General features: G+C 44.1%; 1 protein-coding gene across 1 annotated transcript in view; it reads right to left on the reverse strand.

Moving 5' to 3' along the window:
• Positions 1 to 4,232: 4,232 nt before the first annotated feature.
• Positions 4,233 to 14,686, reverse strand: part of INTS4 (integrator complex subunit 4) — an 89,581-nt gene continuing 79,127 nt past the window's right edge. Inside the window, exons 19-23 of the mRNA XM_040964321.1 lie at positions 12,893 to 12,952; positions 11,218 to 11,377; positions 10,876 to 11,019; positions 8,015 to 8,135; positions 4,233 to 6,751 (exon numbers count right to left, since the gene is read on the reverse strand). Of these exons, the coding sequence (XP_040820255.1) occupies positions 6,573 to 6,751; positions 8,015 to 8,135; positions 10,876 to 11,019; positions 11,218 to 11,377; positions 12,893 to 12,952 (664 nt within the window). The 3' untranslated portion in view covers positions 4,233 to 6,572. The remainder of the gene's footprint in view (positions 6,752 to 8,014; positions 8,136 to 10,875; positions 11,020 to 11,217; positions 11,378 to 12,892; positions 12,953 to 14,686) is intronic.

A 14,686-nucleotide genomic window follows, 5' to 3' on the forward strand; every position in this document is an offset into this window, starting at 1 on the left:
ACCTGAATAGGTATCCTCCAATCCAGGCTTTATTCTATCAGATACACAAATGGCCTTCCTTTCCCCGCCACCTCTTAAAAGAGCAATGTGTGGGGGCTTTGATGTCAATTATCTTTGACTTTGAACTGCAGCTCTGCCATTTGCCGGTCTGTTTCAAATCTCCCATTTGACAGACAGTGGTATTTACACCTGGAATCACTACATAAGTTACCTCTTGTAGTTCAGTCTGGGCCTGCTGCCTGGCACAGGCTTGTAGGACGGACTCAGTAAATTGACTCCATTGTTGTCACTTCTTATCAATGGAACTGCTGTATAGAGAAGCCAATTTTGTTTTTATGATCTTTAATAAAGATTATCATTTCATATACTCAGAATATTGCATCTGCTAGGCACTACCTCACTCATGTATTTGATAATTCCCTTTCATGCCTATTTACTGAGAATCTCAGCTACTAATTTTCCTATGACCAGTTGTTGCTGGGTCCTGAGGCTACAAGGACAGATGTTATAGTTCCTGTCCTTGGGAATTATTTTTGAACCAGAAAGTCAGTAAGCACATAGTAGTGACAAAATGTGCTAAAATTACATATTTAAAAGGTGCAGTGGTGGCACAAAGACTGAATTTACCAGGATGGAAAAAAAAATTAAGGAAGACAACACCAAGGAAAGGACAAGGTAAGTTTCAAACACTGAATGAATTCACTTAATGCACATTTACTTGGTGGCTATTAACTAGATACTTAACAATGTGCATCACTGAGTGACAGGTTGATTCTCATGTGAAAAACCATCATGTATTATCACAGCCCTAACCAAATCAAATTGTTCTGCCCCAGAAGATGTTGGAGTAAGACCCCTGAAAAACTTTTTCCTTCCACATAATCCTGCCACCTGATTGGTTTAGATAAACATTTGACTGGGAACCAGTGCGCAGACTGGACAGCAGTTGAAGATGTGACTTGGCAAGAAAGGATGAGCTGAGGCACTCAGAATGGGGCTGGGGGTGTGCTACGTAAGCTGCTGTTTGCAACTCCAGCATCCCATATCACTGTCAGTTCCATTCCAGCTGCTTCACTTTCAGTCCCGCACTCTGCTAACAGCCTAGGAAAGCAGTGAAAGATGGCCCAGACCTGGCTCTTGCAGCCATTTAGGGAATACGCCAGCAGATGGATGATCTCTCTCATTTTTTGTGTTACTGTGTTTCAAGTAAGTAAATATATTTCAAAATCAAAAATGGGAAGTAAGGAGATTTTTCAAAGTTTACCTACCAAATTAGTGTGGAAGTCAGGTTTAGAATCCAACAATTATCTTAAACTCTAGTATACACCGCCTTGTACCCTAGTGGCCCATGGAAATGAGACCTTCATAGACCTGACACTCGCAGGAAAGCTGGGGAGACCCTGCTTAGTGCCCTTCTTGCAGCTTCTACCTTTGTTTGATGACAGAATGTGTTTAAACAATTGATTTATTTGGGGCCCAGCTCGGTGGCGCAAGTGGTTAAGGTCCTCACCTTGCACGCCCGGGATCCCATATGGGTGCCGGTTCTATCCCAGCAGCCCCGCTTCCCTTCCAGCTCCCTGCCTGTAGCCAGGGAAAGCAATCGAGGACGGCCCAAGGCTTTGGGACCCTGCACCCGTGTGGGAGACCCGGAAGAGGCTCCTGGCTTCGGATCGGCATAGTATCAGCCGTTGCACTCACTTGAAGAGTGAATCATCAGATGGAAGATCTTCCTCTCTGTCTCTCCTCTCTGTATATCCGCCTTTCCAATAAAAAAATAATAAAAATAAATCTTTTAAAAAAAAACACAATTGATTTATTTGAAAGACACAGTTGCAGACAACTCGAGACAGAGATATCTTCAGATTCTGTAGATTAACTACCCAGCCAGGAACCAGGACATTTTTCCATTTGTCTCACATTAATACAGGGGCCCAAAGACTCAAGCCATCTTCTGTGTTTTCCCAGGCACATTACCAGAGAGCTGGATCAGGAGTGGTGCAACCAAGGGCCTGGCATAATGGCTCAAGTGGCCAATCCTCTCCCTTCAAGTGCTAGGATCACATCTGGGTGCCAGTTTGTTTCCCAGCTGCTCCACTTCCCTCCTAGCTCCCTGCTTGTGGCCTGGGAAAGCAGTAGAGGATGGTACAAGGCCTTGGGACCTTGTGCCTGCATGGGATACCCATAAGGGTGTGGGTTCAAGTCATGGCTCTGGATTAGCTCAGGTCTGACTGTTGCGGCCACTTCGGGAATGAACCAGCAGATAGATCTTTCTTTCATTCTCTTTAGATTTTCCTTCCCAGTAAAACTAAATCTTTTTTTTTTTTGTTAAGTTACAGCAGCCAAGACTTGAACCCACACCACTATGGGATACCAGTGCCACAAGTGGAAGTTTAGTTTGTTACACCATGGCACCAGTTTCTGATGACAGAATTGTATGGCTGTTGCCATGGCTTATAAAGCCAGCCTTGTATAGATAGAAGGGACGCTTGGTAAAATTCAGATTGGTTCCCTACAGCAGTGGATGCTCAATCAATCATAGGTAGATTCTTGTCTCCACATTAGGGATTGGTACAAACTTCCTGGCAAAATCTGGCAGTGATGGGACATGCACTGTGTTATACCAGATCAGTTTATCCACATCCCATAGGGCAGAGCCATTGAATCCTGGCCTCCTCACATCTGATCTAGCCTCGTACTAATGTGCCTCCAGGAGGCAACAGATGATGCCTCAAGAACAGAAATAGACCAATGTGGAAGGCTCAGATGGAGTTCCAGGATTAGGGCTTCGGCATGGCCCAGTCCCAGCACTACCTTTAAATAGACATGTTTTAAAAAGTGAAAGATGCAACGTCAGTCACTTCTGCGATTTACACTTATAGAATAAAATGAAGTAGAATGAACAGCAACTGCCTCTACACAGAATGTGGCCTCTGATTTCTTTAGTCTCTGTTTTCCTCTGGGCTACTTCCTAAGGCTCTGTGCTTACTCTTCTGCAATGCAATGATGAATGGTATCCTCAGATGAAGGACAGTGCTCAAAGCCCATGGCACAGACAGATCCAGAATAAAGCTGTCCTGGAGAAAGGAACCATGGGAGGCAGTGTGAGGACCATGTTTCAAGGCTTAGGATGCCCAAAAGCTGGTGGTGAGGGAACAGTGGGAACCTGGGGAAATACAGGTGATTCTGTATGGCTGCAGTGATATTGGGACAGTCTGGGATGGCAAGAGTATAGCTGGCAACAAAGCAGAGCATGAAAAGTGCCTTCAAGGGCAGACATGTAGAATTTGCCCTAGGGCTAGTATCAGCATGGCAATGATATCAAATCCAAGATTTAAAGAAATCACTGACAGCTGGGTGCAGAATAGACTGCGTTTGGCATAGTGGTTAAGATTCCACTTGAGTCGGGCCTGGCGGCATTGCCTAGCGGCTAAAGTCCTCGCCTTGAACGCACTGGGATCTCATATGGGCGCCGGTTCTAATCCCGGCAGCTCCACTTCCCATCCAGCTCTCTGCTTGTGGCCTGGGAAAGCAGTCGAAGACAGCCCAATACTTTGGGACCCTGCACCCGTGTGGGAGACTTGGAGGAGGTTCCTGGCTCCTGGCTTCAGATTGGCATAGTATCGGCTGTTGCGCTCACTTGGGGAGTGAATCATCGGACGAAAGAGCCTCCTCTCTATCTCTCCTCCTCTCTGTATATCTGACTTTCCAATAAATAAATAAATCTTAAAAAAAAAAAAAGACTCCACTTGAGTCTTTGATTGCTTACTTTTGTCCAGGCTGTTCTAGGTATTAGTGAAATGAACTTGGTAAAAATTCCCCCACCCCAACCATGCCTCAAAGGAAAAAAAATTATTTTGATACGAAGTCAAAATCTGCACCTTACTATTACATAGATTTTAGATGGAAAATTTACCACATTTTGAACTTGTCAATTCCAAGCTTTGTGTTCCAGGAGACACTACATTAATCCTACAGATCCACCAATGAGGAATAACCAGAAAGGGCTTTTATAAAAAGGGGTGCCTTCGGGCCCAGCGGTAGGCTAGTGGCTAAAGTCCCTACCTTGCATATGCTGGATCCCCTCTGGGCACTGATTGGTGTCCAGTCTGCTCCACTTCCCATCCAGCTTCCTGCTCGTGGCCTAGGAAAGCAGCAGAGGATGGCCCAAAGCTTTGGCCCCAGCTCTGGCCCTTGCAGCCACTTGGAGAGTGAACCAGTGGATAGAAGATCTACCTTCATCTCTCCTTCTCTTTGTAAATCTGGTTTTCCAATAAAAATAAATGGATTTTTTAATAGCGGGGGAGTGGTGGAGATGCTGTCTGCCCAGTGTTCAGCACAGTCTCCCCGTGGAGCTGGCGGCTCTGTGGTTTCAGGCTCTTTGGTTCCAGTCTGGGTCTCAGTGTTGTTAGTGATGCTCCAGCCCAGCTGTCACTGCAAGTGTTGGTGACAGGGCCACAATACGATTCAGCCTGGCATTAGGCTTGTATGATCAACTTTTAGAAAGGCAGGCTGCCTTTTCCAGGACATCCCTGAGATGTATAAATGGCTCAGCGCACCAAACAAAGCCACTGGGAGATAATCATCTTCCCAGATTCTCAGTATCTCCTGGAGCCAGACGTCATGAATTAATATTCCAGGTCCGTCCTTGGTGGTCCTGTGATCTGGAGCAAGTTACTTAATTTCTCTAAATTTCAGTGGCTTTATAATATGATAACACCTACTTCCTAAGACAGTTGTGAGGGTTAATTCAGTTAACTCATGTAAAAGGTTTACAACATGGCCAGGTACACATTAAACTCAAAGTCAACATATGTCTGAATGTAAATTCCAGCTCCAACTCAAAGGAATAATAAAATATGTACTTATTTAAATTAGCTCTCCAAGTAACAAAGACGGTCAAGATTGGCTGCAGATTCAGATTCTACCAAGTAGTTTTCACTCTATCCCATTCACCAAGCCTTAAGAAAATCTGTTTTACAGATGAGGAGTTGGAGACTAAGGGAGCTAAACATATGAAGGTTCGTTTCCCTGCCACTGTCACATAGTACCCAAAGCTGCATAATTCAGTGAATAGACACTTACTTGGCTCATATTTCTGAAGGCTGGAAAATCTGAAAAAACTGTTGGTGTCTAGCAAGGAGGTTTATGCTGGGCCATCCCATGGCAGACAGTAGGCAGCCAAGAGGGCAAGAGTGAGGGCAAAGGCTAAACTTGCTTTTGTATCCTGCTTTAGCAAGAAACTCCCTGGATGGTGATATCAATTGACTTATGCGAGCAGAGCCCCCGTGAACAAAACACCTCTTATTGGGACCCTGGCATCTGGGGAATACATTTCTAATACTGACTTTGGGGGACACATCCAAACCAACACTTACATGCTTCTCCTCAGGCAGTACAGCTTAGGCCTTGAGGATCTTCTTGGTTTGAATGAATACAGTCTTCAAAATTTCCTATACAGTTTTCCTGCCAATGATAAACACTAATTCTCATTTGGCTATTGTGATGATTAAATGACAGGGAAAGGGGCAGGCATGGTGGTACAGGAAACTAAGCCCCTACCTGAGATCTTAGTACTGCACTTCAATCTAGCTTCCTGATAATGCCTGGGACATAGCAAACTATGCCCTTAGTGCTTCTGGCTTTGGACTGACCCAGCCTTGGCTGTTGTCAAATGGAGACTGATCCAGGAGATGGAAGATCTTTTACTGTCTTAATCTGACTTCTGTGTCACTCTTCCTTTCAGATAAACAAAAACATAAAAAAGTAAACCACATAGCACAGCTTCTAACAAGTTGAGCCCTCTGGAATCCCGCTACCACATTTTACCTGCAGCTGTAACTCTGATGCAGAGCCAAGCTCTCATTCCTGAGATCTGGGAAGAAATACCCTTAATTCATACAGTGTGCTCCTTTTCCCCATAATGTTCATTTCTAAAGCATGGCTCTTCTCTATTATTTTAAAACCACAGGGGTTCTAAGGATAATGGCAGGCAAGATCAAGAATTTTCCTTAAAGATGAAAAGACTCCTCTCCATCTATTCAGTCAGTCCTCGGCCCAGCTAGTGCCCAAGTTAGACAAGAGGCCTCTTAGGAAGATAAGGATGTTGAAGATGCTCCAAAACTGTCCTGGTGAAAAAGGACAGCTGTTAGTGCTGCTAGAGAATTGGCCCTCATTTTACCAAAGTGTTACTTTAAGAAATGAATCAAGACTCAAATAACCAGTTCCTTGAAGATGCCTGAAAAACTGCATCTTAGTATTTCACATCTGAGGAATAAGCACATCTATATGTGGTATGAAAACCGAAGTTAGAGCCAGATCCAGTTTCCTCAAAAACCAGAAACTGGAATAGCTTGGTGTTTTCTCACTTTACTACATAACAGTGGAAAAAGGTGGACTTGAATATATTTTGGTTTTTTTTAATGCAAAAATAATTTATCTTTTGTTTGATACCAGATGAGACGGAATGGTTTGCATATTCCTTAAGCCTACACACCATTTTGAAGCAAAGCGCTCCAGGCTTCCGGCTCCCTCAGAGAGCTAAGCAGGCCCTGGCTAGGCCGGAGGCGTGTGAGTCAACGCCTTGCAGGCTTGGGCATTAGGTACACTTTTACAGGCTTGCTGAAGGGGATGGTGCCCTCAATGCTGAATTCCACCTGGGGTGCCATTTCACCACCCTCAGTCCAGGGTGACTTTGGGATGCGAGCACTGGAGTTGTAGGCCAGCAGCAGCCTTACTTCCACCTGGCATGGCTCTGTAAGAAAGAAGAACAAGTAACTGCTAAGCCTAGGATAAAAGGTCGAATAAAAGCAACATCAATGCTGGAAGCTGCAGGGTGTCTAGAATGTTTCTATATCTGTACTGATGAAGGGGTCCCTCCCTTCATCCAACACAGAACACTGTCTCAGCCTGAACCCTGTGAGGCTGCAGGGACAGTGTTTCCTGGCCACCTCCTGCTCAGGTCTCTTTGGGTTCCTAGGAGCTTACAGCAATTGCTGTTGGAATAATTCAAGAGCAAGGCTTTTATTTGGCACGGTAGCCTAGTGGCTAAAATCCTCACCTTACACACACCAGGATCCCATATGGGCGCCGGTTTGTATCCCATGTGGCCCCACTTCCCATCCAGCTCCTTGCCTGTGGCCAAGGAAAACAGTTGAGGACGGCCCAAAGCCTTGGGACCCTGGCTTCTCGCTTTCAAATAAAATTGAAAATAGATAGAAATTCTAAATAAATTTAAAAGCCTGCTTCCTGTATCATTGTGAACCTTCATCTATATTACCACCTGCATCAGGCCAATATAGTGGGGCACCTGATATTAGACTTGAACCTCCAAAACTACAAATCAAATTGATACTTTTGCTTATAAACTTAGTTTTTTTCAAATATTTTATTGTAGTGACATGAAGCTATTACACTTGCAAAAAGGTCACATTGCAGGTCATACAGTTACAAACTGTCCTACATCCAGCCCTGGGCTCTTTTCTTCAGAGTATGTTCTATTATATTTTCCTGTAGATCATAAACAGAATATATAATTATTTACAGGCAGAGCACATTATCTAAATGTACCAGTTTGAGCCTGCAAACTTATCCTTAATGGGATTCAGTTCTCACCATGCATGATTCAAGCATCTAGTATTTCAAACTGCAAACATCGGGTTGGCACAATAGCTAATCCTCTGCCTTCCATGCGCCAGCATCATATATGGGCACCGGTTCATGTTCTAGATGCTCCATTCCTATCCAGCTCCCTCCTTGTGGCCTGAAAAACCAGTTCAGAATGACCCAAAAGCTTGAAATCCTTCACTCACATGGGAGACCCAGAAGCTCCTAGCTTCTGCCTTTGGATCAGTTCACCTCCAGATATTGTAGCCACAAGGGGAATGAACCAGTACATGTAAGATCTTTTTCTGTGTGTCCCTATACTCTGTAAATCTGCCTTTCTGATAAAAATAAATAAATATAAAACAAAAAAGGCACATATTTTCCTGCCCGCATTGGCCCACTGACTTCTCACCTGTCCAGGCAGTGTGGGAGAGGTACACCTGAGTGATGAGACGGTGCCGTCCAGGCCCAGGATTCCGAAAGTCGGCTGGCTTAGGGTGGATCATTTGAGCCTGGCCGTCTGGATATAAGACCTGAAAGGGGAGCAAAAAGAGGAAAGTAGCAAGCAGATGAGCTTTCCATAAATGTGTGGTGCCATCTACTGTAAAGCCCAAAACAAGAAGCAAAATATCAGCTTCCTTAGGAAGATGCTCCTTAAGAGGATGGCAACACTGCAGACCCCTCTGTGGTCCCTGCGCCAACACAGCAGTGTTCAGGAAATGTTTCCTACATTTCTAATAAAGGATGGGAGTATCCCCATCAAGTACAATGAAAGGTAAAGATTTTAATTCTGACTGAAAACTTCACAGGTATCACCAATACTCTATCAGAAAATCTCGTCCATTCACTCTGATTCACACCATGGGCCTACCTTCCATCACCAACCAGCAGATATTAAGAGGTTTCAGGGCAGGTTGTTAGCCTAGCAGTTTTCACATGCCATACATAAGTACATACATTCAGTTCCTGGGCCAGCTCCTGACTCCAGCTTTCTGCTATGGCAGATGTTAGAAGGCAACAGTGATGGCCAAAGGACTTGAGTCCCTGCCACATTTACGAGAGATCTGGATTAGACTCCTGGCTTTGACCTGGCCCAACATAGCCTCAGCTATTTTAAGTATTTGGGAAGTGAATCAGGTGATGGAATATGTATCTTTCTCTTTCCCTAACCCTCTCCGCAACTCTCTCAATCTTTCAAATAAATTAATTCACTGTAAACAGAAGAAATGTGCTGCCCCAGAAAGTTAGGGGGAGCCTGGTATGATGGCTTAGAGGCTAAATCCTCTGCCTTGGAAGTACTGGGAATCCATACAGCCACCACTACATGTTCCAGCTGCTCTGCTTCCCATCCAGCTCCCTGCTTGTGGCCTGGGAACACAGTCAAGGATGGCCCAAAGCCTTCAGACCTTGCACCCACATGGGAGATCCAGAAGAAGCTCATGCTCTGGGCTTCAGATTGGCTCAGCTCTGGCTGTTGTGGCCATTTGGGAAATGAAACAAGCAGACAGAAAGTCTTTCTCTATTCCTATCTCTTTGTAAATCTGCCTTTCCAATGAAAATAATAAACAAATCTGTTGGAAAAAGAAAAAAAAAGATTGGGGGAAGGAGGGAAGGAGCCAGCACTGTGGTATAGCCCATTAAGCCACTGCCTATGATGCCAGCACCCTATAATGGAACACTGCTTCAAATTCCCACTGCTATGCTCCTGATACAGTTTCCTGTTAATGCTCCTGGGAAGGAAACAGAAGATGGCCCAAGCACTGGGGCCACTGCCACCATGTGGGAGAGCCAGCTGCAGTTCTCAGCTCCTGCAGCCATTTGGGGAAGTGAGCCAGCAAATCTGTATGTCACTATGACTTTTGAATAAGTAAATAAATAGTAAGGCAGGGAGAGGGAATGAACAGTATGGGATATATCTTCGATTTCAGAACTCAATTTCCTCATACCTCTTATAATTATATATAATCAGGAATCTGGATTAGGCCAACAAAAATTGTTACTGAGTGGAGTTTCTGAAGGGTCTGCTTTAAAAAGCAGACTGACATTATTTTACTAAAGAAAGTAATTATGCCATCCAGTCCCTGAGACGTGTTTCCTGATGCATCACTAGCGCCTACACTGGTGCCCAGAACAGAAGACGTATTCGGGGTATGTGGCGAGACTGGGGAGCACCTTCAGGATGCTGGAGCTGTCCTGCAGGGCTGCAGTGCATCCGAGTCTCCTGGGCACGCACGGTGCGGGTGCTGCAGAGGGGCTATTTCAGGAGCAGGCGGAGACGACACGTACATGATCAGCTGTAATCTCACTTACGCTCAGCTGGTCCCTGTGTTTCAGGGACACTGAGAAACAGTGATGTTGTTAGAGCCCTGGCCTGCACAGCACAACCACAGCTCTTAAAACACTACTGACATCCACAGGCCCTCCTATCAAACGTTGATTGAATTGCCGTAGGCTGAGGCATGTTCATCAGCATTTTTCATGCTTCCTGAGTAATTCCAAAGTGCAGCGAGGGTGGAAACGACTCATGTGAAAGTACAATTTCCTAACTGATTCAGCGTGAGATCTCTGGAGGTCTCATAACTTGGAAAGCGCCTTCTCTGTCTGCTCCTGACCACTGTTCCGGCATCTGATGATCCCAAGACTTTCAGATTTTAAGCCATCCTCTATTGCTTTGCCAGGTCACAGGTAGGGAGATGAATGTTAATTAGAGCAGCTGCGATAAGCACCAGCGCCCATATGGGATCCCAAGCATGGGTGAAGCGAGGACTTTAGCCACTCGGCTACGGCATTGGGCCCAGAATGAAAGTCTTTTAACAGCAGCCTGCCTGAGTGAACTTATCCATCTCACTTAGGAAAATATGCTTTCTAATCCTGTTTTCTTCCATCCATAAATTTAATTTGCTAATAGTCATTTCCATATCTTGAAAAGGACTCTTATTATAGTTTAGTCTAATAAAAAACCAAATTTCCCATCACACTGTTGGAATATAATCAGAGCTCTGCCATTTAGCCAATAGTACTTGTAACATGAGCTTCGTATAACTGACCCTGTTTTACCTGCACCTATTTGTATTTCTCAGTTGCAGAGTCTGAGGCTCACAGTTCACAGTGACAGACTCCAGAGCACAGAGAGCAGCAGAGGCAGGAGTCACAAGGGCACATCTCTTCTCCCTCCCCAGTTTCTGTCTCTCAGGTAGAAATTACAGGGGGACTACAGTTAAATGTTCAACCCAAAGTCCACCCAGACACTCCAGAGGACAAAACCCAACATACCTGGACCTTCACAGTGCTCTGAGGGTCCTGCACATGCTCCAGGGTTGCATCAACATCTAAAGCCACCACCAAGCCAGATGTGAACCGCAGGGGGTTGTCTGACTCACCCGCAGGCTCAATGATAGTGGCCGATGCTTTGTGGATCTGTAAGAAGCAAAAATCAAAGCCAGGTCATCCCTAGGCAATAAACATGCATCTTGCCCCAGGGGTGGTCCTAAGGGAGCTAATCCGAGTAAGCACCCTAAACCGGGCTCCTCTACCTGCTGCAAGAAGCTCACCAGGGGGAAGAGTTTTCACTGTCTGCATGGATTTGGCTTAAAGGAATAAGGCACAGACCCTGACCTGTTCTGGAAGGGGGAGGTGTAGGAAGGTACTCTGTCGGAGCGTATTCTGTAGAATTTTAACCACTTCTGCAGGTTTTGATGTCATGAGGCGGGGCATCAGGTCAAGAAGTTTGTCCACAAAGCTGTCCTGCAAGTGAGGTAAATCAGCGATGAAGCACCTAGGAGAGCAAACAGAGGCTGAACTGCAAACACTGCCAAGGCTCAGAGGAGCAGTGATGGAGGAGGCGCTCACAGGTTGGTCATCTCTACTGAAAAGCCACTGCGCCTGGGGAATGCCTGTGTTTCACCAAACTTACTGAATCTTCCCAGCAGTCCAGGACACTGGCACAATTATTTTCCTATTTAAGGTTCACTGATTAGTATAGTAGGTGTGGTTCTGGGGTATGCCAAGTACCAAGGACTATTACAGGTATGCAGACACAGAGTAAACAAAAGAAAAGATGCTACACTGAGGCTCAGAAAAGTCAAATAACTTACTATCAGTTCAAATTAATTCTATAGCACTTCTGCCTTTGTGGGAAGGCACAGTTTTGTTTACTGGAAAAACAAATAACACACAACAATCCCCAAAGATGATTATATATATTCCCATAAAACAACTCAGAGACTGAATTAAGAAGGAATGTGCAGCCGACGACCAACGCACCAAACACACTATAAAGTCAAAGCAAAGGCATGAACTTATTTTACAAATGAAGCCAGGATTTGAAACAGATTAAACCAGGATCATGTGCCAGACAACTACACCATCAGATGAAAGGTAGTAAGGCAACAAACCTTAAAGAAAACTGTAAACAAAATTAAGGGAAAAAAATTGCACGAGATTTTATAGTCACAAAAATCTTAGGACAAGTAAAATGCATAAATAAAGGTACGTCAGTGGGTGAAGAAATTAATTTTTCAGCAGCTAGAATTCCACATGGGCACTAGATAGCGTGTCAGCTTTGCCATTCCAATCCCACTACCTGCCATTAGCCTGGGAAAGCAGAAGAAGATAGCCCAATGCAGGAGACCTAGGAGAAGCGCCTGGCTCCTGTTTTCAGCCTGGCACGGGACTGGATATTACAGTGGATTGGGAAACTAACCACTCTATGGAAGATCTTTCTCTCCCCACCAACCTCTCTTCTGACTATGTACAAACAAAGAACAATACTCAGACTAAATCCAGAGTTACAAGTTCCATAAATGTCTTTGCTATTTCTACTTTAACTTGCACTACTAGCAAACCCTTTCATTCACCTACACATTGTTCTTCACATGCTGTTTCCGAAGCAATTCTATGAGAACATATTTAATCCACACAATAAAAGTTATCTGCAGAGTAAGAGAATGACTCATTGTAAATCAGATAAATCTACAAATTTAAGAACTGTGATGAAAAAAACAGAATAACCAGGATTTTTCAACAAAAGAATTTAGAAATTTTATGACTCAGCTGACTGCTGAGGCCAGCTTATGCTTAAGGTTTTATTATTCTGCTGTATGGTTTGCTTTGAAGCTCTGATTTCAAAGAAGTTTATATGCCACTAAAGAAAATAACAAATTGGGACACCCAGCCTCAGATAATGCTTGGCTGGATTGTTAGCCAAGGAATGCAGTTGCTCATTGATCTTGCTGTCTGTGTTATTCTCTACCTGGATTTTAGTAAATAAAAAGACTGAAGAAGGACTTACCTCTGAAAAAAGTCCACCTCCTGTAAAAATTTTTCACACATCCCAAATAAGGAGTCAACTCTAGAAAGGAAATAAGTAACTTGCATGTGAAATGGGCAATGTGAGGCGTAAAGACCAGAAGTTTAAGGAATTAAGGCTACCTAAAAGGAGAAACAACATATTAACTATTAAAATGATCTCTAAGAGAAACGGGGGTTCCTAATGGACCCAGGGGCAATCTGTCAGGATCCTGACACGTGGCTTAACCATTACAATCCCCCATGATGCTCTGAAAACATTAAAAATCAGAGGGCCACAGTCCACATTTGGGACCAGATTTACCAAGGACACAGGACAGGAGCACAGCTTGCAGGCATCAGTGTCCCACTCTGCCTGCAGTAGTCTGGGAAGGGTGCACAGAGCTATGTGACAGCTCGGGAACAAGGAGATGAGCTCTATGTTGGGCGGCTATGAAGACTACCTGAGCCCAGAAAGCCTCATGCTCCATAGGGGCCAATACCTCTTGAAACAACTCGAGAGGCATAGCATCCAGAGTCCAAATGAGGTCTGACCAGTGACAGCCATCACTGCACTGAGTGAACCGGAATATCCAGTGCCCGCATCACAAGCATTATACACCCTTCTAGTCCAGAACAGCGTATATCTTGTTCCCTCAGAGCTCATTTTTCCCATAGCGCTAAGGCTTACTGTAACACTACCAGGATTTCAGGAAACAAACCAAGAAAGTTAATGAAGCATAAATTCTCATGCAGAGAGGGAAAAATTTTGTTACGGCTTTTCCCATACACATAGAGATTACATTCCTTCCTCTATCTTGCTTTCCTAGGCCTAATTTTAAAAAGTATTTATTTATTTACTTATTTGAAAGACAGAATTATGAAGAGAGATGGAGAGACAGTACTATCATGCATCTGCTGGTTCACTCTTCAGATGACCTCAAAGACAGGGCTGGGCCACGACAAGGCCAGAAGCCAGGAACCAGGAGCTACATCTGGGTGTCCCATGTTGGTGGCAGGGGCCTAAACTCTTGGGTCATTGTCCACTACTCTCCCAGGTCACTTCAAGGGAACTGGATCAGAAGATCTTGAGCAGCTGGAACATGAATCTGGTATATTATGAATTCATGCCACAAGGCACAAGGCCATGAAAAAAATTTTTTTTTGAATCTTGGTCCATCTGTTTATTTCCTCTATGTTTTTCAGCACGCACCTTTTCCATTTATTTGCATTAATATATTATTCATTGGAGGAGTAAAGTTCAAATCAAGAAGAAAAAGGAACTGTTTCCTCATACAAAAATGTGTAGGAGAAGAGTGTCCTGGTTTTTAAAGATTGGTTTATTTATTTTTTAAAGTTCTATTTATTTTTATTGTAAAGTCAGCTATACAGAGAGAGGAGAGTTCAAGAGAGGAAGATCTTCCATGCAATGCAGTGTCCTAGTTCTTGATAACCCAAATTAGTGATTCTACTGAATTTAAGCTGATAAAAACAGACTGTATTCTTTATGAAATATTTCCTGTGATCTACAGCTTTTAATAAATATTTGATGCATAAATAAATGGTAAATGGCAAATGAAAATCCACCTTACAAGCAACATCCATCTGAATTCTTTTTACAAATCAAAGTAGCCAGTGCAGTACCTCAATAAGCTAACCCTCTGCCTGTGGTGCCAGCATCCCTTATCGTACCAGTTCCTGTCTTGGTTGCTCTAGTTCTCAATTTAACTTCATGCATATAGCGTGGGAAAGCAGCAAAGGGTGGCCCAAGGACTTGGAACCCAACACCCACATCAGA

The sequence above is a fragment of the Ochotona curzoniae genome, unplaced genomic scaffold (genome assembly GCF_017591425.1).
Source record: "Ochotona curzoniae isolate NIBS_2020 unplaced genomic scaffold, NIBS_Ocur_1.0 scaffold_3223, whole genome shotgun sequence".
In the NCBI taxonomy this organism is placed as follows: Eukaryota; Metazoa; Chordata; class Mammalia; order Lagomorpha; family Ochotonidae; genus Ochotona; species Ochotona curzoniae.